The following is a 20377-nucleotide window of genomic DNA, read 5'->3' as shown; positions in this document are numbered from 1 at the left end:
ACCACCCTGCACTGGGCACAAAACACACCAACAGAGAAAGAAGTACCAACAACTTTATTTCCATGTCAACTTTGGCTCCCGCCGCTCCAGAGGGGGCAGGCGCCAAGAAGGCCGGTGCTAGCCCCCCTTTCCTCCCGCCCCACTGGGCCCAGCCAATGCATTTCTGGATGGGGTCAAGCCCCAGGATGACCCCACAGGCTTCACAAGACTGGCTTTTGTCCCCTCCCACCCCTTCCGGCCCCCTCCTAGCTGGGACAGACAAATGGACGGGTAGGGGGGCAGTGCCCAGCTCCAGGCCCCAAGCTGGGCAGAGGAGGAACCAAAAGAAGAGTCTGGTCAGAGCGGGGACTCAGCCAGACGTCCTGCCTGGGCAGCCAGGCCCCCCAGGGCTCAGGCTGGGGCAGCAACTACAGGGGGTGGGGGCGGGGGTCCTGGGACGCACAACTGACCAGCTGCCAAGTCAAGCTGGGTCTTCCAAGTTAGTGAAAGAGCTCTGAGCCCTGATGAGCCTACTGGTTGGCCCGGGGGCCCCACCCCTCCATCAGACACACAGACAGACAGACAGGCGGCACTCTGAAACCAGGGAGGGAAACACCATAGAACAAAACAGCGGGCCACGAGGCCAGCGGCCTCCAGAGAGCCAGGCTGTGCGTGCGAGTGTGAGCGTGCGAGTGTGAGTGTGTATGGTGGGGACAGCCCGGATGGCGGGGACACTCCTTCCTCTGCCAGCGGGTAGCCCGCTACAGCTTAGTGGCCTCGGCCAGGCCCACGCGGTTCTCGTCGCGGTCGAACACGGTGTAATAGCGGCCGATGAAGACGTCGCCCAGGATCCAGAGCGGCCCGCCAGGCGGGGGTATGTCCATGCCCATGAAGCCGCTCAGGCAGATGGCCTTCCCGCCTTGTGACACCTGGGACAGCCGGAGCGTCACGGGCCTGCCAGCACTGCCCATGGCCAGCTCCGCCCTCACCCGGCCCGACACCCCCTCACCTTGAGCGTGTAGTCCTCTGCACTCAGCTTGTAGTCTTTGCCCCCCAGCTTCAGGACGACCTCGGGCAGGCTGGACACCTTCTCACAGGGGATCATGTACTGGAGGAGAGAGGAGACAGCAGTTCTGGGGGGCAGCCTGGGTACCCCTCCGCTTCCCTTCCCCCTGGTCAGTTTGGGGGCAGCAGCCTTGGCACCCCGCCCCCGCCCACACGGCCGCTCACCTCTCCCTGGATCAGCGGCACGGCCCCAATGGCTTTCTGTAGCTCGCGCACCTCTTCCACGGGGCCCACGATGAGGGAGGTGCCCGTGTCCACGATGGCCTCACAGCCCGCCTTGCACAAGGTCAGGCTGTTGCCCACGTCTACCCTGCAGGGGAGGTGGCTATGAGCTGCCAGGGCCACCGGGACTCCACCGTGCCCCCCACAGCCCCGACAGGACGCTTCCTCCTCTTCTTTCTCAGGACTCGGGCACGAGCAGCGTCAGGCGCCAGGGGGGGTTTCATAGCCACCCGCGTAGCCGTGTGGAGCAGAGGGCAGCCCTGGGAGCTGGCAAGAGGCACTTAGGGCCGGTGGGGCATAGGGGCCAGGCCCATCCCATCGCCACCACCCCTCTGACCCGCCCGGGGGCCATGGGCCGGTTGCTGCCCCGAGGGCCTGCTGACTGGACACTGGGGAAGAGCCCCCACCGCAGCCCCCACAGCCCAGTACTCACTGATCCATGTGGACCTGCCAGTAAGCCTTGCGGGTGACATTCAGGTAGGTGAGGGAGCCTTTGTAGTACCTGGAGTCGGTGCCACCCAGCATCAGCTCACCCCCCGGCTGCGCGTTAGGGTCCCTGGCAGGAGAGGAAGGGGGGTCAAGCCCCTGCCCACTGCATGCCCAGCCTGAGGGTTGGGTGGGACAGGTGCAGGCTGGGGGACAGGAGGTCTCAGGCAAGGGCTTGGTTGGGCAGTGTGGGAGGGCCTGCCAGAGCAGGGGCCTTCCTGGGCCCAGGCAGGGAAGGATCTAGAAGGGACACAAGAAAGAATGGAACTTCCTTCTCCCCCAGGGTGGGGCTCCAATCCCACATCCTGGGTAGACTGCAGGCCAAGCCCCATGCCCAGCGGTAGAGACCCTGCGTGTGCTTCAGGGGCTCCTGGCCCACCAGCTGAGGGCAGCAGGGCCAGGTGGGTGGGCAGATGGGTAAGGGCATGCTACTGAGTTCCAGGAGGAAAACCCTGTCAGCCGGGAAGAAAAACCAAGGCGGGCTTCCAGGAGGAGGTGCTGGGCAACCCTGAGAGTTGAGCCAGCTTGTTCCTGCCCCCGGGACCTTTGCACTTACTGCTTCTATGCCCAAAGCCCCCTGTGACTTGCTCCCTCTTCAGATCTCCACTTTTCCGCTCAGCCTGCGCTGGTGGCCTCCTCTCCCCAACTCTAGTCTCTTACCTACAGTGATTTTTGAGCCTAGCATGGTCTTCCTGGCAGGTCTCTGCTCTCACCAACACCAGGCGACCCCTGTCCTACCACCATCGTGGCCTCCACCCCTCTTCCACTTCACCTCCCACGCAGAAACCACATCACGCCTCCAGTCCCCCTCATCCTGTCCCGCCAAACCCATCCTGCGAGCCCACTCCCCTTCACTCCCTCACCCCTACCTTCACTTCCCACCTGAGCCCATCACGGGCCAGTCAGCTGTCCATCCCCAAGCCCTGGCCTGGCAACCTCCTAGGTCCTCCTCACCTCATCTGCCCCCAAGGTCAGACAGGGAAACGACCCTGCCCAGTTCACCTGGGAACCAGGATCCAGAGGAGGATCCTGCTGCTGAGTATTCACCACTGACCACACAAGGGGCAGAGGCCAAGCCGAGAACAAGGGCTGAGCAAGTGGGGGCCTGTGGGCTGGAATTCCGCCAGAAGTAGGGGTCAGACCCTGAGTGACAAGTGGGCCCTGGAGGGCGTGCGGGGTGCAGTGACCAGCAGGCTGCCTGGCTCGCCCCTGCCCACACCCCACCCCTCAGCACTCCCGCATCACGGTCCTAAGACTCTGAGGTTGGAGGAGTGAGGCCTTCCCAAGGTCACCCGGCCATGGGTCACCTGACTACTATTTGTGTGCCTTGCACCTGCTGGGAAGCTGCTCTGGCACGGGGACCAGGCCCACGGTCTTCCCAAGCAGCATCACCCCGCGCCTGCCTTTCCTGTTCAACACCCAGCTCTCCGGACCCAACCGGGCCCCTCCCTGGGAAGCTCTGGCCTCTTCGCCTCCAGAGCGCCTGCCACAGATCAGGGCTCATGCCTGTGTCCTCTGAGCTGTCAGCAACCCAGGGACCCCATCTGCCCATCACCACACCCGGCTCTGGTTCTCGCAGGAGCGAGGCCCACTGACAACGACGCTGGAACCACGGCCCGAGCACCTCCCCCAGGGAGACCCTGGCAACACACAACCTTCTCTGGGGGCTGCTGGCTCCTCTGTGAAAGGGCAGCCATACCTGCCCCCAGCCAGAGGGCAGAGGTCAGGGGCTGGGGCCAGTGCCTGGAGGGTGGGCATGGGGTGGCCGCAGCCCAATCCCTCTCCCTGCATTTTGGCTCAGTGGGGCTGGGAGGAGGGTCCCCGGGGTGGGGGAGCGGGGGGCCCTCCCCGCCTGCCTGTTCAGGTAGAAGGAGAAGATGTTCTTGTCCACCAGCTTCTGTTGCATCAAGTTATCGAACACGGGCAGCACGTTGTTGACCGAGATGCGGGGGTAGGCCATGCCCAGGATGCCGTCGAACTTGGCTGCGATGAAGGTGATGCCCGGCTGCTTGGTGGCCTCCCCGAACACCTGCCTCTCCACCTTGACGCCACCCAGGCCCGACAGAGCTGAATTACAGGGCACCTGCGGGACGCGGGGGGGGGGGGGGGCGCAGGGGGGTCAGTGGGCCACGTGGACTGCCAAGCCCGACCCCTGGGCCCCAGGCGGGATGTGCCCCCCAGCCCTGCGTGGGGGAGGCATGGCCACAAAACCCAGCTCAGTCTGTCTATCATCTCGCACACGGGACTCAAGACGGGCAGGGGGATGGGAGAAAGGGCTGAAGAAAGGGGGACGGGGTTGTGGGGTCTGCACTGTGTCAGGGTGACACTAACAAGAGATGGAAAGAGCAGAGAGCGGCCCCTTGCTCAGGCCAGCCCTCCCCCCACACCCATCTCATCAGGAACAGCTCCTACCTTTGGGCGCAGGCCCCAGACACTGGGACCCCATGACCCAACCCCTACGCAGACTTGGGCCACACCGCCCCCCCTCCCACCTCAGCCAAGGCTGCAGAGAGCAGGATGTGGGAGAGAAACAGCTGTGTGGGTGACAGCGTGTGGGGTGACACTTTAGGGGGATGTGTTGGGCAACATCCTGTTTCAGGACCAGAGAGACCCAGGAGGGCACCTGGCAAGGAACCGAAGTACCACGGGAAGGTCCCCAACGGTCGGTCCTCAGACCAGCAGCACAGGTGCCAGCCACTGCAGGGGGCTGCCTGAGCCCACCCACCATCCGGACAAGGGACACCTCAGCAGGAGCTGGCCACTGGGCCCCTGGCCTTGCAGGAAGCTCTGCTGCCTCCCTGTCCCACCAAAGTTGGGAGGGCCTGTCTTCCTCTTTGCCCCTCATCCCCCCAGAGCTCCAGCCCCGAGGCAGCTCGACGCCGACACAGAGGCAGTGGGCAGAACCAGCAAGGGCCCGCTGACACCTCCTTGGGGGGGAGCCTGTCCTGCCCTGGGTCGCAAAGACCCTCTAGTGCAAGCAAGGCCCCAGACAGCCACCCCTGGCTCTTCCCCTCTCCTTCCCGGTGTCCTCTGTCGGCGCCCCAGAGGGATTCCTGCTCCCCAGCTGCAGGCCCTGTCCAGGCCTGGCCTCAAACCCCCAGCAGCACCTCCACCCAACTCATCAGAGTGAAACCGTCCTCCCGCATCAGCAGCTCTCCACCCACCCCACGTTCCCCTCCCAACCCCGGGCCGTCCAGCTCTGCGCCCCGGCCTTCCTCTGTTCCGTCACCACCAAGCACGCGGGCTCTTTCTCAGCTCCCCGCCTTCGCGCTGGCCGTCTAGAACAAGCAGCCCCTCCAGGGAGCTGGCCAAGACCCCTGCCCTGGCGTGGCCCTCTGCCGTCACACATGGAGCCCGGGGCACTCACCGACACGGTGTCCTGGCTCAGGTATCCTGAGAGGCTGCCCGAGCCATAGTGGATGTCAAAGGACGTGCCGTTCTTCACGTACGTGCTGGACTTGCCGCTGTTGTACTTGTGGTGAATCCCTGCACCACCAGGGAGCCCGTCAGCCTGCGCCCCGGCGCGGCCTCCGACCTCCGACCTCCCACCCCCAGCCACTGAGCACCCTCCCAGGCCCCAGGGCCCAGGACAGCGGGCTGCTACTCCCAGCCTTGGTCTCCGCCCAGCAGGCAGTCGGCCATGGCTTGCCCCATGCTTGGCCCAGCTGGATGGGAAACAAGGCCAGCAGGAACAGGTTCACCCAGAACGCGGGTGCCCTGAAGCTGGGCCTGCCCGGGGTGGCCAAGAGCTGGGAACCGCCCGTTGCCCGAGCTGCCAAGGCAGGGCCACTGCAGGTCTGTGGCTGCTCTCCTCCCTGGTGGCCATCCCACAGCCACAGCCCAGGGCTGGACGAGGCCCCCAGGGCCCGTGGGGAGAGTGCACGTGCGTGTGGGGTGGACAAGAGCTGTGCGCCCCACCCAGGGCCCCCCAGCCCACGGGACAGGGGCGCCTGGGCATGACAGACGCGGTGTGGCTTACAGCAGGCAATGTCCAGCAGCTTGCAGTGGATTGAGGGGACCCACAGGTTGGAGGAGCCGGTGTCAAAGACGACAGTGAAGCACTGCGGGGGGGTCCCGATGCCGATCTCCCCGTAGTACTGGGCCTGGGGGAGCAGGGTCCATCAGGGCCAGGGAAGGCCCCCCCTCACTGGGCCCGAGTGAAGTCCCCTGGCTGCACTGGGAGCCAGGCCTCAGATGGTCAGGGGCAGAGCCCCCAAGACCTGCCACTGCGCAGACGCCCCAGGCACAGCCCCAGCCCTGCCTGACCAGGTGAGAGTAGGGAAGATGAAACCAGTGGTCCAGCTGGAGGCAGGATAGGCGCTGCCTGCTATCTCAGCTCTGAGCAAGGAGGGCCTCTGTGGTGCAGGGGTGCAGGGCCCCGGGGAGGGGAGAGGCTGCCTCCCCAGGCCGGGGGCCACCTCAGGGTCTGACTCTGGGGCCTCACTTCCTACCCTGCTCCTGCCCCAGGGGCCAAGGCTGGAGGGTTCCCAGGGAGAGTGGTCTGGGCAGCTGAGGGGAGAAGGGGCCTCAATTCCCCACCTGTACACACGGGGGGCACGGGCAGTCTGGGGGTGCTCAAGTGAGCATGCGGAGGGCATGTGCCCTTCTTAGCCTCAAATGGAAGTCCCACCCTTGGCAGGCTGGGCACATTCTTGAACTTGGGGCCATTAGGGCCCTGCCTGCCTTCCTGGGCACCCACTTCCCTGGGGAGGGAGCCTGGGACACTGGTCACCACAGGATTCTAGCAGCCATACCCCCGGGACATCTCTCTCTGGCCACTTGGCTCCAGGGAGCGCCAGTAGCAGCCGACTCATGACCCAACAGAAGTGTCTAGAGTTGGGAGGGATGACTCAGCAAATGGCCGTGTGTGTGTGTGTGTGTGTGTGTGTGTGTGTGTGTGTGTGTGAAAATCAGAAACTGGTCAGTTGGCCCTGGTCACATGCCCGTAAGACTCCAGCTTCCTGGCACAGCCAGGACTCCAGCCAGGCAGGACAGAGGGCACAGCCACCTGTCTCGACCCTAGATGGACCAGAGGCTGGATGGCAGCAAGAGGCTGCCTGCCTAAGACTCGGGGGCAGGGAACACAGAGAGGATGTCCCCAGAGCTGGGAGTGGGCAAACCCAGCCCCAGCTTGCCATGTGGCTTCTAGAATGTTCCACCTCTGATTCTATTTCCTACTCAAGCAGCAGTCACACACACAGACTGGGTCACAGGTTGCCCAGGCCTTCTAGCAGGATGGGGAGGGACACGAGCTCTAAGGCAGTTAGTTACACCCCAGCAGGCAGGCTCAGATACCCAATCTCTAGGACCCCCTGGGACCCCACCCTGCAGCCTCTCGGGGCAGCCTGCATCTGATTCTGGGCTCCTCCACGCCCAGCCCAACTGGCGGCCCTGGGCCCAGCTCCTTTATCTGTAGAGGGTGACGCTGTCCCCACTCCCACAGGCTGACCTCGAGGACGAGACACCTGCCGAGTTCTGAGCTGACGGCCAGTGACGCAGGGGGAGATGTCACGAAGTGCCAAGGCCGCCCCAACCACCCTCTCAACCCTCTGGGCACAGGAGAGCCCAGAGCTGTGCAAGCCCCACAGCAGATAAGACTCCTCAACCTGGCAGGGGGTGTGGCCGAGTGGAAGCTCCTCCCCCCACAGGACCGTGAAGGGCTCAAAAGTGCTGGTTGCTGAGAACAATGGAATTTTTCACCAAAATACGTGCCAGCTCACCCGGAACTTGTCTTAAAGGCCAGCTCCCATTTAATGCAGTGCTGCGGTCAGCCTGGCCCCCACTCCAAGCTGACACCCCCCTACACTCACGTCCATGTAGTTCTTGAGCATCTCGGGGATGGGACCTCCAGTCACAGCAGGAACCACCTGGGCATATTTCGAAATGGGGCCCTTGGCGATCAGATCTTCCACGGGGCCCCCCACCTCCGACATGGTCCGGCGGATGGACTTGAACTTGTGCAGTGGGATTCTGTAAAGAGGGGTCAGGGCGCCTTAGGGCAGGGCTCACCTCCTGGACACTCCGCTCCCACATCCCAGCAGAGATAGAGGAGGAGGGTACCTGCTCCTCCTCCTCCTGGGCCACCAGGGGCTCTGACAGAGCCCCCTGTCACCTGTCCCCACTCTGGTCTCTTCTGTGATGAAGCTGTAGCCCCAACAGTGGGGTCCATTAGGTGACGGTGGTCACCTGTCACCCTGCCTGAAGACCTCTGAGCCATGCCATTCACCTGGCCTGGCCCTCTGGCCGCATCTGCTCTCCACCCAGACCTTATGCTGACAAGGTCCCCACCTCCCCTGCCTGACCTCCCTGGGGTGGCCACCTCCTGGCATCGGATGGGACTTCAATGGACCCCACTTCTCAGAGGACCCCGCTCTGAGACGTCCTCCTTGACTCCCCTCAGTCACCCTATTTCCTTCCATTGCCCTCGCCCCACATTGCACTGACCTCACCAGGAGGGCAAGGATGCATGAACCTGGAGAGCCGGGCTCTGTGCTCCCAGCCTGCCTTCTGCCCACCACGCATGCCCCACGGCAGCCTGCTGGGAGCACCCTCACAAGGCCCCTGTACCCCGTGCACATACCCAGCTGGGGTGGCCTTGGCAGTCTGCCCGCAGGAGGGCACATGGGGTTGAGGTCAGGTGTCCTGCTTCTGTTGTGCACTAGGCTCTGCCATCAAGGAGCAGCAACAGGGGTCCCTCCGCTCCCCTCCCCCGGAACCCCGCTCCCCTGTGTCTGAGCGTGCTCCCTGCTCCCATGGTCCAGGAGGCGGGATGAGAGAGCACACCTGAGCAAAGTGAACCACTTGGATGAAATGTCTTCCCAGCCTGGGGATTTGGGAGTTCAAGGTCACAGCTGGCTAGTCCTGATATGCCAAGGGCAGGCTCCAGGAAGATGGGACTTGCCTAAGAGGAGGCTGGAAGAGCCTGAGGTTCTTGCCTAGGGTGGGGATGGGTGACATACCCTCGAGTAATCAAGGAAACAGTGGCCATCAATCCCATAGGACCTGGGCAGGTGTGAGGGGCTTTGGTTCACCTGCCCCACCCAAGAGCTCTAGGCTCCCACCCCCACTGCTCTCCATCCCTGAGGGGAGGGCTGTGGGTGGGTTTGTGGCAGGCTCAGGCCTGCAGCTGCTCCCCCACAACTGTTTCAATTGGGGATACTCACCACCAAGTCGCAGCCCCAGAGAAGCCCACGCAGGCTCAGCCCACTTGGCCCCCCGCCAGCTCCCCAGCCCTTATGACCTCACCCACCTGCCCACAGCAGGGGTGGAAGAATGCAGGCCAAGGCCTGATACAAAGACCCGGGGGAAGAGTAGGGGCAGGAGCAGAAAAGGGACCCCACAGCACCTCTCCCCTGCTGGAAGGGCAGGCAGCCTTGCAAGGGTGGGAGAGTGGGGGCTAAGGGGTCACTCCTCAGCCTGGCTGGCACGGCTCTGGTCCAGGCCTGGCAGTCGGTGACCTCACCTGGCACAGGTACAGGCCCCTAGGCCTGAGGAAGGCATGGTCCTCACTGGGGCAGAGCCCAGGCCCAGGGTGAGACGCCCCCTTCTCCTGGAGCTAGCGGGGTCACTCCCCCAGGCCCTCTCCTTAGGCTAACTCCCTCCTATCTCTTGGGCCTCCTAGCGTGGTCCCGAGGGTCTCTCAGCCCATGGCCTGTGGTGAAGATCCCACGGGACAAACCAGGCGAGGGCAAGCCCAGTTTACAGCTGGCAAGGGGGGGTCCAAGTGGGAAAATGACTCGGCCAGCTTCAGGGGCCTCCAAGGCCAACACCTGGGTCTCCCGACTTCTAGACACAAACCCTCATACAGGCACCCCAACCCACCTGCCCCGGGGAGGCTGGGTTAGCCCGGAGTCACAGCCACCCTCCCTCCTTAGCGGGGGGCCTGAGCGAACGAGCCCTGCGCTTGCAGAGCTCCCCGGCCCCGCCCGAGGGTAGGTAGTGCCGGAGGCCGCGCGGGGCACCACCGCGGGATTCCAGCTCGGGGTGGGAGGGCAGGGGGCGCACGGAGGTCACCTGAGGAGCACGGGGGGCACGCGCAGCGCACGGGGGGTGAGGGGCGCACGGAGGTCACAGGGGGCACTCCGAGCACCAGCGTCCCGGACCCGCGGAACTCACCTGACCAGCGCGGCGGCGGACGCCGCCAGCAGGCCGAGGGCGAGCAGCAGCAGGCTGGGAGGCTGCATGGCGGCGGCGGCCGGGTCGGAGCAGATCGCCCGGGAGGTCGCGCGCTTATACCTGGGATGACGGCGCAGTCGGGCCGGGTCAGCTGACAGGCTTGTTTGCACCCGGGCCGGTCACGTGGGCCGCGGCCGGCGTGCGTGGGGGCGAGGCCTGGGCGGGGCGATCCCCGCCTGGCCTGTTGGAGACACGCCCCGCTCGGGCCTGCGTTCGGCTTCTCGGGGTGCGCGCACCGCCTTGCCCGCGCAGGCACGCGCCCCCGACCCCGAGAATTGCTGGGATCCGGCGTGGGCTTCACATGTCTCGGTCGGGCGCGGGCTGCCACGTGCCGGCGCCGAAGGGTCTCAGGCCCGGCCGCTTCCCCCGTCCCCACCCCCCTCCCGACCCCTCTAGGTAGGCAAGCACCCGCCCCAGGCAGGCAGGCTTGCACAGACCAGGCCCCACAGCGCCCCCTTCCTCGCAGGGCAGCTCTACTGCTCCCCCAGTTGCTCCTGGTCTTGCCCCTCGTCCCTCGCCAAGGAAATCTCCAGGTCCTTGTCTGGAAGCTCCAGCCACCTGTATCCTTCTTCTCCAAGGGTCTGCAACCTCCCCGCCCCCGCCCTCACTCTCCACCTCCCCAGAGCAGCACCGGGCCTGAGCCCGACTTCCTCTGGGACCCCTCAACCCTCCCACCCGCACAGTGGACTGTCCCCTCTAGGTCCCAAATCAAAGGCTTCTGGGCAGTGAGATCAAATAAGGAACCAGGTCTCCCAGTTCCAGCCACTCGGGAGGGCCTGGGGGTGGGAATCCTTCCTCCCTCCAGTGCTCAGCCCTACTGAGGCCTCAGTGACCCCTGCCCTCCAGGGCCTCCCCATCCATTCCTTCCTGCCCCACTTGGGGTCAAGAGCAGAGTTATGCTGTCTGAGGAGAGGGCCATCTTCATCCCCTGTCCCCAATCCCAGCCAGAGGAGGGGCAGGGCCTAACCGTAAGCAGGAAAGGCATTTGGGCAGGCCATCTTAAGGAAGGTCCGTGTCAAGAAGAAAATTAAGTGGGGCACGTGCTAGAAAGTGACTGCTCTTACAGAGGCACTTAGGAGGCAGGCAGGCTCCCCGGAGGGTGTGTGCAGGAGAGGCAGTGTGGACAGCTCGGGGTCCAGAGGCAGCTGGTTGAGTCTGGCCGGTTGTGTGTGCCAGGGCTGGTGCGAGCCAGGCTGAGATCCTTGGACCTTCCCTTGAGGACAGTGGCTGAGAAGGGACCCTCTGGTGGCCCAGAGGGTGGAGCGGCCCCATCCCCCTGCAGAGACCCCCTGCAGAGACCCCCTGCCAGTCCACTTAGCACAGAGCAGAGACCTTCTCTTTGTGTTGTCCCCACGATTTCTCTGGCACCCAGAGCAGTTCTCAGGACATGGGTGCTCAACAGGGACAAACAGATGCTCGGGGTCGCAGAGGTTCTGTCCCCCAGGCTCAGGGGTCCCTCCCTGGTGGGCAGCTCCACAGGACTTGCCTGCAGAGTCTGGGACCCCGGCTGGGACCCCGGCCTGGCCTCTCCCTCCCAGCTCTCTGCAGAGCCTGTGCTCCCTTTGCATGCAGCTGCTCTGGCCTGAGCCCCGTGTTCCCCAAGAAACCCTGTGGCTTCGGAAGGTACCTCGGGGGTCTCTGCCCTTTCACAGGCCAAAGGCCCCCATCAGAGTCCACCCATGGTGTGGTCAGTGTGAAGGTCCCAGAGGGCCCTGTCCCCAGCACCCTGCCAAAGGTGGGCAGGCCCAGGAAGAAGTCCCCCCACCCCCCAACAAAGACAGTGGGCCCAGCACAGAACTGCAGGGCCTAGACACTCTCAAAGGCAGACCTGGTAGGAACAGGGCTCCCGAGTCCGCAGGGCAGGAGCGGGCCTCAGGGCACGGCTCTGCGTCTCTGGCCCCAAGTGGGTGTGGGCCAGGGTCTAGGGACTCCAGATCAGAGAGCCGAGGCCCAGTAGGAAGGAGCTGCCTGGGATGAGGGGGGGTTAGAAGCCACTCTCCTTGACCTCCACTCGGACTCCTGGTGGGTCAGTCCGTCTGCAACCTGAGCATCTGCTTACCCCTCCCACTCGGAATTATGAGCACCCATCACGTGCTCTGGGTGCTGAGAATCAAGGAGCCACACAGGAATTCCTCCCTCGTGGAACTCACACTCTAGGCAGGGAGACAGAAGTCACGCGGGGAGCTGACAGGAAGTTAGAAGGAGACAAGGGCTCAGGGGGGACGCGGGGGTGACAGGAAGGAGGCTGTTGCAATGGGAGAAGCGTCCTGCAAGCAGACTCTTAGGAGGGGAAAGGTCAATGCCACCAGTCAGCTGAACAGAGCACGAGGTCAGGGGTCAGAGAGGAGCCCCCGGGAGGACCCTGCTTTGTCTCTGAGAGGGATGAGCTGGGGACCCCATCAGCATCATGCTGGCTGTCCTGCTGAGCATGGGGAGGGGGCCCGGCTGAGAGGCCATGGTGACCTGAGGGCTGTGGCCCAGGAGGCGGTGAGGAGAGTCGGCTTCGGGACACACTTCTGAGGCAGGGCCAGTAGTGTAGGCCCTGATGGATGGGACAGACGGTATGCGATGGAGGACTCAGCACTGACTAGGGGCCTGTCCCAAATAGCCACAAAGATGGCATGTTATTGACCGAGAAGGGGCCTGGGAGGAAGACTGGGAGCTCAGCTTTGGAAGTGTCCCGTTGAGATGACACCCAGGGGACATACAGCGCCTGGTGAGTGCCAGCAGCTGTTGCAGTTAGGAGTTGAGGGGAGAGGTCCAAGCTGAGGTAGAAACTTGGGGGTCATCAATAGTCAGCAGTATTTAAATAATGAGACTGGATGCAATTGGGGGCTGAGTGGGACAGAGACTAGAAGAGGCCCCTGGGGCCTCCCACGTTAAAGAATTGAGGAGGGGTCAGCCAAGGAGACAGGAGCTGCTGGGGTCAGGAGAGCCCAGGAGACCAGTGCGTGGAGGTGCGTGAGGAGCAGTTCTCGGAGGGGGCGGCCGCTGTGACAGATGCCAGGGGTGGAGCAGGTGGGACATGGGACTCGGCCTTGACCACTGGGTTTAGCTATTAGAGCTTGAGATGACGTGTGGGTGAGTTTAAGAGAGAATGGCTCCCGTGAAGTCCAGCACTCAGAGCAATGTAGTGCTGATGCAAGGATAGACGACGGAACAGACGGAGAGCCTGGCGCTGACACGCAGGGGGCCCGACGTCTTCTCTGTCAGGGGAGCAGTTAGATGGAAGCATCTGGAATCTCCCTCATACCATACCCATCTCTCAGTCCAGGTGGATGACAGAGAGAACTATCAATGGTGCATTCTTTAGGGCAGAAAAGATAAAGGTGACTTTGGAACCAAGAAAGGTTTGTTGTTTACATAGGAAACATTTTTAAAAACACCAAACCTGTAAAAAAGAAAAAAGACACTGTTACGAGAATGAAAAGACAAGCCACAGACTAGAAAACATATATTTGATAAAGGATTTGTATCCAAAATACACAAAGAATTCTTAAAACTCAACAATGAGGAAAGGAACAACCCCATTAAGATCTGAAGCAACATGCCTCCAAAGATAATGTACAGAGGAAAAATAGCTCATGAAAAGGCACTCATGTCATATGGGGATTGTGCATTAAAATAACAATGAGGGAGCATTACACACCTACCTGACCAGCCACAACCCAGAGCCCCGAGGACATTGAGTGCTGGCTGGGAGGACGTGGGGCCACAGGAACTCCCACCACGGCTGGTGGGGGCGGGGTGCAGATGGTGCGGCCACTTTGGAGGACAGGGTGGCAGTTTCTTACAAAACCAAACACACTCTCGTCGTGTGATCCAGCAATCGTGTTTCTTCGTATTTATCCAAATAAGTTGAAAGTCACGTCCCCACTAAAACCTGCACACAGAGATTGTAACAGCCTTACTCAAATTGCCAAATCTGGAAGCAACCAGGAGTCCTTCAGCAGGTGATGGATAAACTGTGGGACATCCAGACAGTGGAATCGAATTCAGTGTTAAAGAGAAATGAGTTCTGAAGCCAGAGAGGACATGGTAGAAACGTGACTAAGAGAAAGAAGCCAGCCTGAAAAGGCCGCATACTGCGTGATTCCAGACGTAGGACATTCTGGAAAAGGCAGAACTATGGAGACGGTAAAGATCAGTGGCTGTCACAGGCTGGGGGAGGGTAGGGGAGATGAACAGAGGGAGCACAGAGGTTCTTAGGGCGGTGGGACTATTCCGTGTGACACTGTCATGGTGGGTACAGGACATTGCAGATTTCTCCAAACCCACAGAAGTTGCAACACAAAGAGTGAAATTTCATGTGAATTATGTACTTGCATTGGTAACCCTGTATCAGTATCACTCATCAGTCATAACCAATGCACCCCAGTAATAAAAGACGTCATAACAGGAGACCCTGGATGTGTGAAGAGTGGGTTTATGGAAACTCTGTGCTATGTGCCACCTTCTCTACATATGTAAAACTGTTCTTAAAAATAAAGGATCACCCATCTCTTTTAGGGGAAATGGGATAAATTAGACTATGTTAATACTAACAACGTCTGTTCCTCAAAATATTGCGTAAGAGTGAAAAAGCAAGCCACAGAGAGAGAAAACATATTTTCATGACATACATCTAACAAGCGACTTGTATCTGAAATATAAAAAGGTAGACAACCCAATAGAAAAAGTAAAAAACAAAAACAAAAATGGGCAAACGATGTGACAGACCCTTCACACACATGGAAAGGACGTCCAGATGTCCGGTAAACATGTGGAAGGTGCTTAGCTTCATCGGTCATCAGGAAAACGCATATTGGAACCCAGGTCACATCCTACACACCTACCAGGATGCTAAGTGGAAACACTGGAAAACTCCAAGAGTGTTGGGGACGTGGAACCATTGGAATGTTCAGCTGGCAGGATGGCACATTGGTACCAGGACTTTGCAGACTCGAATGGCCCTGTCCACAGAAGCTGGTCCCGAGCTGTCCTTGGCTGGCCAGCTCCTACCGTGTTTCCCCGAAAATAAGACCTAGTCAGACCATCAGCTCTAATGCGTCTTGTGGAGCAAAAATTAATAGAAGACCCAGTCTTATAGTAAAATAAGACCGGGTCTTACATAATATAATACAATATAATATAATATAATATAATATAATATAATATAATATAATATAATATAATATAATATAATATAATATAAATACTGGGTCTTATATTAATTTTTGCTCCAAAAGACGCATTAGAGCTGATGGTCCGGCTAGGTCTTATTTTTGGGGAAATAGGGTAGGTGCACGTCCAACAAAACACACGTGGTCATCATGTCAAGTACAGAATGTGCTCACAGCACCGGTGACTGACCATAGCCCCAAGTGGAAAGTGCCCCAAAGCTTTGTCCCCAAGGCTGTAGAGAGATTCATATTAATAATTTGTAGCAAATTCACCCAACGGGCAAACGTCCACCACACACAACACGAGAGCCCCACGGATGCGGCGCTGGGTCTGTGGCCGGGCGTGGTCCTCACCCCCACCCCTCAGTTCCAGAGGGAGGAGGGATGGGGTCCTAACTGGCGGGTGGTCTCTTCTCTGCCCTGGTGCCCCTGCACAGTGCCTGGGTCTCACCTGGAGGCTGTGAGGTCCAGGCAGCCCCAGTCCTCCCTTCTGCTCAGGCTGTGAACCTGGGGTTCCCATGCCCCAGTGTGCGGGCAAGTGCTGTGTGCAGCCCAGGGGCTGAGGGGCACAGGCTGAAGGGCAGACCTGGGGCAGGGGCTGCTCTGGATTAGGCAGGAAGTGGCTTCTCATGGGTCTTCCCAGGAGGTGGGTGGGGGAGCAGCTAGGATGCTGAGTCATGCCTGCTGAGCTGTCCTCCCTGCCCTGCCCTCCTCCTGGGCTTGAGTCACCCCGCTCTCAGGCCCTCAGAGCCAGGAGGAAGTGGGGGTGCAGCAGGCTGTGGCTATTAGTTCTGCAAGGGCTGCCCAGGAAGCCATGTGAGGGAATTAGCCTCAGTCAGTGGTCAGTGGGCCTTGGACAAAAGCCTGAGCTGGAGGGGGAAGGGTGGGGCTGTGAGTGGCTGGCACAGTTAGGGCAAGTGGAGGGGGTGCTGGGCACAGGTAGCAGGAGCAGGGTGAAGGGGAGGGGTGCCAGGCACAGGTGCGTGGATGGGTGTCTGGTCTCTGAGCCCAGAGGAGAGTTGTCATCTTCAGTCTGGTAGGTAGACCAGCTGAACGTTCAAGTTATCCACACGCACCCCAACACAGACACACACACACACACACACACACACACACACACACACAGAGACATGGATTGTGCTGAGCTCAGAATCCCAGATTCTGAGATGGAGACAAAGCCTAGAGGCTTTGAGAACACAAAAGTCCAGGCGTGGATGAAAAGGAGACCAGGGTCCTAGTGGCTCACAAGCCCTTTGGAGTAGGCATTCCAGCGCCAAGGGTTGAGCCCTGGCCTTCCTGCATCAAGGCTGCCCTTGGGAGGTGGGGCAGGGGGCTGGCAGCCACCTGGATGCCTTGGGGGCCCCAGGAGTCCACAGGTATGAACTGAGACCTGCCTCAGCATCCCACGTGGAATGACCGCATGCTGACATGATGTCCCCACCCTCCCCACCCCCACCAAACTCGGTTGGGGACCTCCCCCATCATCCTTTAACAAAACTCGCTGCACTCCAAGTGCCAGCCACTGTGTGCTGCATACTGGGGGTGAACAAGACAGATGCAGCCCGGCTTTCTTGGGGTACCTAGACCCAAGCCCAGTCATTAGCCAATAAAGGACCTAGTTACAGTGGCATGTGCGGAGGGGCGGCTGGGACCACTATTGTGGAGTGAGGACTACTCCACACCCTCCTGAAGGATGACCCTGAGCCAGCTCAGAAACAATGGCGGCAGTGGGGGGGGGAGTAGGGGAGCCCTTTAGGCTTGGGGACAACATGTGCAAATACCCTGAGGCGGGATAGAGCGTGAGCTCCTGGGAAGGAGAGGAGCGTCCTGTGGCTGGGGGGAAGCGGGGGAGGCTGGGAGAGTGGGTGAGTGGGTCAGAGGGATGACAGGGGCCACCCAGTCAGGGTGTGTACCTGGTGCAAGCAAGCACTTGGCTGGGCTTTGGCGGGGCAAGGGAGGACAGAGTTGCCCCCTGGCCTTAATTCACTGGGGAGACAAACCAGGCACCCATGGAAAAATGAAAATCTGCATATATTGAACCCCTCCTATGGGCCCCAAGAGGCCAGCTCCCAAGACAGGCCTGAAGCCTGGGGTGGGGGTGCGGGGGCTCAGTGGGCACAGGGGCCCTGACGGCGAGGGGAGGAGACTGTCCTGAACGGGGTTGGTGCATGAGCTGGGGGTGGGGGTGGGCGATTTGGGGTTTAGTACGGTTGAGCTGCACAGAGCTCCCGAGAGCAGCTGGGCCTGGGACATCTGTGTGCACTGGGGCTGGACGGTGAGTGTAGAGATAGGCAGAGCTGCCCTTAGGGGTCTGTACCCTGCCGTTTCTGACCTGCTCGGTGACAGGCTCAGGGGTGCAAGACGGAGGCTGCCCTGCTCTTAGCGGGAACCTGCTGACTGTAGAGGGAAGACGGTGGAGGACGGCAGTGTCACGAGGAGACACGGGGAGACCTGCCTTACACAGCACGGTGTGAGGGGTAACGTGGTGTCAACTTGGCCAGGTTGTGGTACCCAGACATTTGCTCCAACATTATTCTGGATGTTTCTGAGGAGGTAATCTTTAGATGTGATTAACATTTCCAATCAGGAGACGTGGAGGAAAGCAGATCTCCCTCCACCATGTGGGTGGGCCTCGTCTAATCAGTTGAAGGCCTTAGGAGGAACATTTAGAGCGGTCACTCCCCAGTGTGACCCGTGGCCTGCGGAGGGGCGGCTCTCCAGTTGGGGAGGATGGGCCTGAACTTGGATCCTGGCATTAGGAATGGGACAAAGGCATTGACAGCAGATACTAGGCGGGGTGGGTGCAAGGAGGTAAAGAACAGAAGGCAGTGTTTATTATTCCCCATCTGCTCCGCCTAAGAATAAGGATGTCGGCCTGGCTGTGGCGTGAGTCGCTGGGGACACAGAGCTGCTTACTCGAGTGTCCTGTGGCTGCCATAACAAATGACCGCAAACCAGGTGGCTTAAAACAACGCCAAGGCCTTCTCTTACGTTTTGGAGGCCAGAAGTCTGAAATCAGCCTCACTGGGCTAAAATCAGAGTCGTAGGGCTGGCGCCTGCTGGGGGCTCCAGGGGACACTCACTTCTGGCCTTTTCCAGCTGCTAGAGGCACCCACAGCCCTGGCTCGTGGCCTCTCCTCCGTCATCAAAGCCAGGAGCACAGAATATTCCCACCTCCCTGACTCTCGCCCTCTGCCTCCCTCTCATATGGACCCTGCGATGACCTCAGGCCCACCCGGGTCACCCTCATCTCAAGATCCTCAACTTAGTCACATCTGTAAAGGCCCCTTTGCCCTGTAAGGGCACATGGTCACAGGCTTGGGGATCAGGACAGATGTCTTCGGGGGGCACCGTTCTGCCCCCTACACTGCCCTTTATCCACGTGGACAACATTAGGGTGAGGACGAGACATCAGTTTGGAACCCAGAGTGTGTACAGTGCCGGCGGGCTGGACCTACAGGGAGAGGTATCCTTCGGGAACTTGGACATGTGGGCAAGGTCAGGGCAAGGTCAGGGGAGGGACTGGCTGGAGCATGTATGGGAAAGCCAGGGCAAGTGGGTGTAGTTAGAGGAGGAGAAGGAGGGGCAGGAGCCCCCAGCATCTGAGTGGCCTGTGAGGGAGCCCGGGGCCAGGGGTCAGATACCCCGGGAAGGGTGAGTTGAGGGTCTGGGGTGGGATGGGTGGGTGGCTGGACTTGGGGAGATTTGCAAAGCTGTGGGAGGATGGGCCATGGGCCTGGTTGGGTGGGCTGGGTCCACGGGGGTGGATGTTTGGGGGGCTGGGACCACGGGGACTGGTTGGGGGGGCTGGGACCACAGGGGGCTGGTTGGGGGGCTGGGACCACGGGGGCTGGCCAGCTATGGTGGTTGCATTGTCCTGCTCGAGTCTGCTGAGCTGGGGAGTTAGCCTGTGGCTTGTTTTCCTTCGGTGCTGGCTCCATGAGTGTCAGGAAGAATTGAGCAACGTCTGTGGTTTCACCTAAGTGCTCTCGAGCTTTCCAAGTGTCCCACAGAACAAAGGTGTGACTTGTGCCTCAGCATCTGGAGGCCGATGGCGTGAATGGGCGCCACCCAAACCTCTGCATTCATCTCCACGCCCACATGTGGCCACAGCTAACCTCCCTCAGCTGACAGCCACACGCTGGCCAGCCGTTTCTGAGCGACCCAGACTTCCTGCCAAGAAGGGTGCCCAGGCCATCAACGGGGAAGGGAATGCCCACATCGCTGTCCCCAGAGGGCAGGGCCATGCTGACTCCGTCACGACCTCACAGCAGTGGGTGCAGGTCCCAGTTGAGCCCGGGGGAAGGCTCATCCTCCACTCCCGGCAGAACCTGCTTCTGGAACAGACCTTCTCATTCCTCCCGCAGCCCTCCCCCACCCTCCACCCACAGTCAGAGGGCCACACTGCCTGTTCCCAGGGATGGGCCAGTGGCTGGCGGTCAATGCCCACCTGCTATCAGGGGTGCCAGCTCCTTTGTGGCACCCAGCCCCTCCTAGGCAGCTGGACAAACGGGTCTGTGGCTACAACGCCCCCTTTCTTTGGAGCGGTGACTCAGAAGGGCAGGGAGAGTAGGTGGGGGCAGGTGGCCCCTGTGTGCCCTGAATACCCTGATTCTTCTGAGAGACGCAGCCCTGGGAGCCCCTGCGGGGATTGTTCTGGGAGATCCTGGCTCAGCAGGTCTCTGAGCTGAAGGGACAGGGAGGATGGGATTGGCCGCCCAGAGGCAAAAACTGAGGCCTCAACTTTCAGCCCTGGAGAGACCCTAAGGCCAGAGGTGGGAACTATGGGTGTGGAACCCCATTCTGCGAGTGACCCGGGGCTGTCCCCTACATGTCTCCTCTTTACTATTAGCAGGAAGCATGGCTCTGGAGACAGGCAGACTGGCCCCCCAGCCGCGACTGAGAGACCTCGGCCTGTCACTCAGCCTCTCCAAGACTCATGTCTTTTCTGTAAAGTGGGATTGTGGATGGACTCTTTTGTGAAGGAGGGAGCACAGTGGCAGGCGCACACAGTGCAAGCCACCGCCCTCTCTGTCCCTTCTGGGCTGCTCGGTGGCTGTGGGCACTGGAGATGCTGCTATGGGCAGAGCAGACACAAACCCCTGCCCTCCAGGATGATGGACTTAGGGGCAGAGCATGGGCAATATAAGTGACAGATGCAGCAAAGAAGGGACAGCCGAAGGAGGGGGGCACAGAGTGCTGGCTGGGGCACATCGAAACTCACAGAAACTCACAGAGGAGGTTAGGACGATGGTGCAGAGAGGAAGTGAAGCTCCTGACCATCAAGG

General features: G+C 60.7%; 1 protein-coding gene across 1 annotated transcript; it reads right to left on the bottom strand.

Annotated features, from left to right (window-relative positions):
* Window positions 1–35: 35 nt before the first annotated feature.
* Window positions 36–10043, bottom strand: CTSD (cathepsin D). Its single transcript, XM_019718567.3, has 9 exons — window positions 9868–10043; window positions 7563–7722; window positions 5732–5855; window positions 5120–5238; window positions 3609–3835; window positions 1700–1822; window positions 1210–1354; window positions 989–1087; window positions 36–908 (listed from the first exon to the last, which is right to left on the bottom strand). Exons 1-9 carry the CDS (start codon window positions 9933–9935, stop codon window positions 741–743), a joined length of 1233 nt encoding a protein of 410 aa, XP_019574126.2. The 5' UTR covers window positions 9936–10043; the 3' UTR covers window positions 36–740.
* Between the last annotated feature and the right edge of the window lie 10334 nt (window positions 10044–20377).

The sequence above is a fragment of the Rhinolophus sinicus genome, chromosome 14 (genome assembly GCF_057876585.1).
Source record: "Rhinolophus sinicus isolate RSI-liver-muscle chromosome 14, RSI-T2T, whole genome shotgun sequence".
NCBI lineage: Eukaryota > Metazoa > Chordata > Mammalia > Chiroptera > Rhinolophidae > Rhinolophus > Rhinolophus sinicus.
Note: the sequence above shows the minus strand (reverse complement) of the source record. Positions and strands in the feature narration are given on the sequence as shown.

What these genes read in the sequence shown, in the direction of transcription:
- CTSD (XM_019718567.3), bottom strand. Translation starts at nt 9,935, where the DNA reads ATGCAGCCTCCCAGCCTGCTGCTGCTCGCCCTCGGCCTGCTGGCGGCG. An exon ending in TCCGCCGCCGCGCTGGTCAG is followed by an intron (nt 7,723 to 9,867) that starts GTGAGTTCCGCG and finishes CCCTCTTTACAG; the next exon opens with AATCCCACTGCACAAGTTCA. An exon ending in TGCCGCTGATCCAGGGAGAG is followed by an intron (nt 1,088 to 1,209) that starts GTGAGCGGCCGT and finishes TCTCTCCTCCAG; the next exon opens with TACATGATCCCCTGTGAGAA.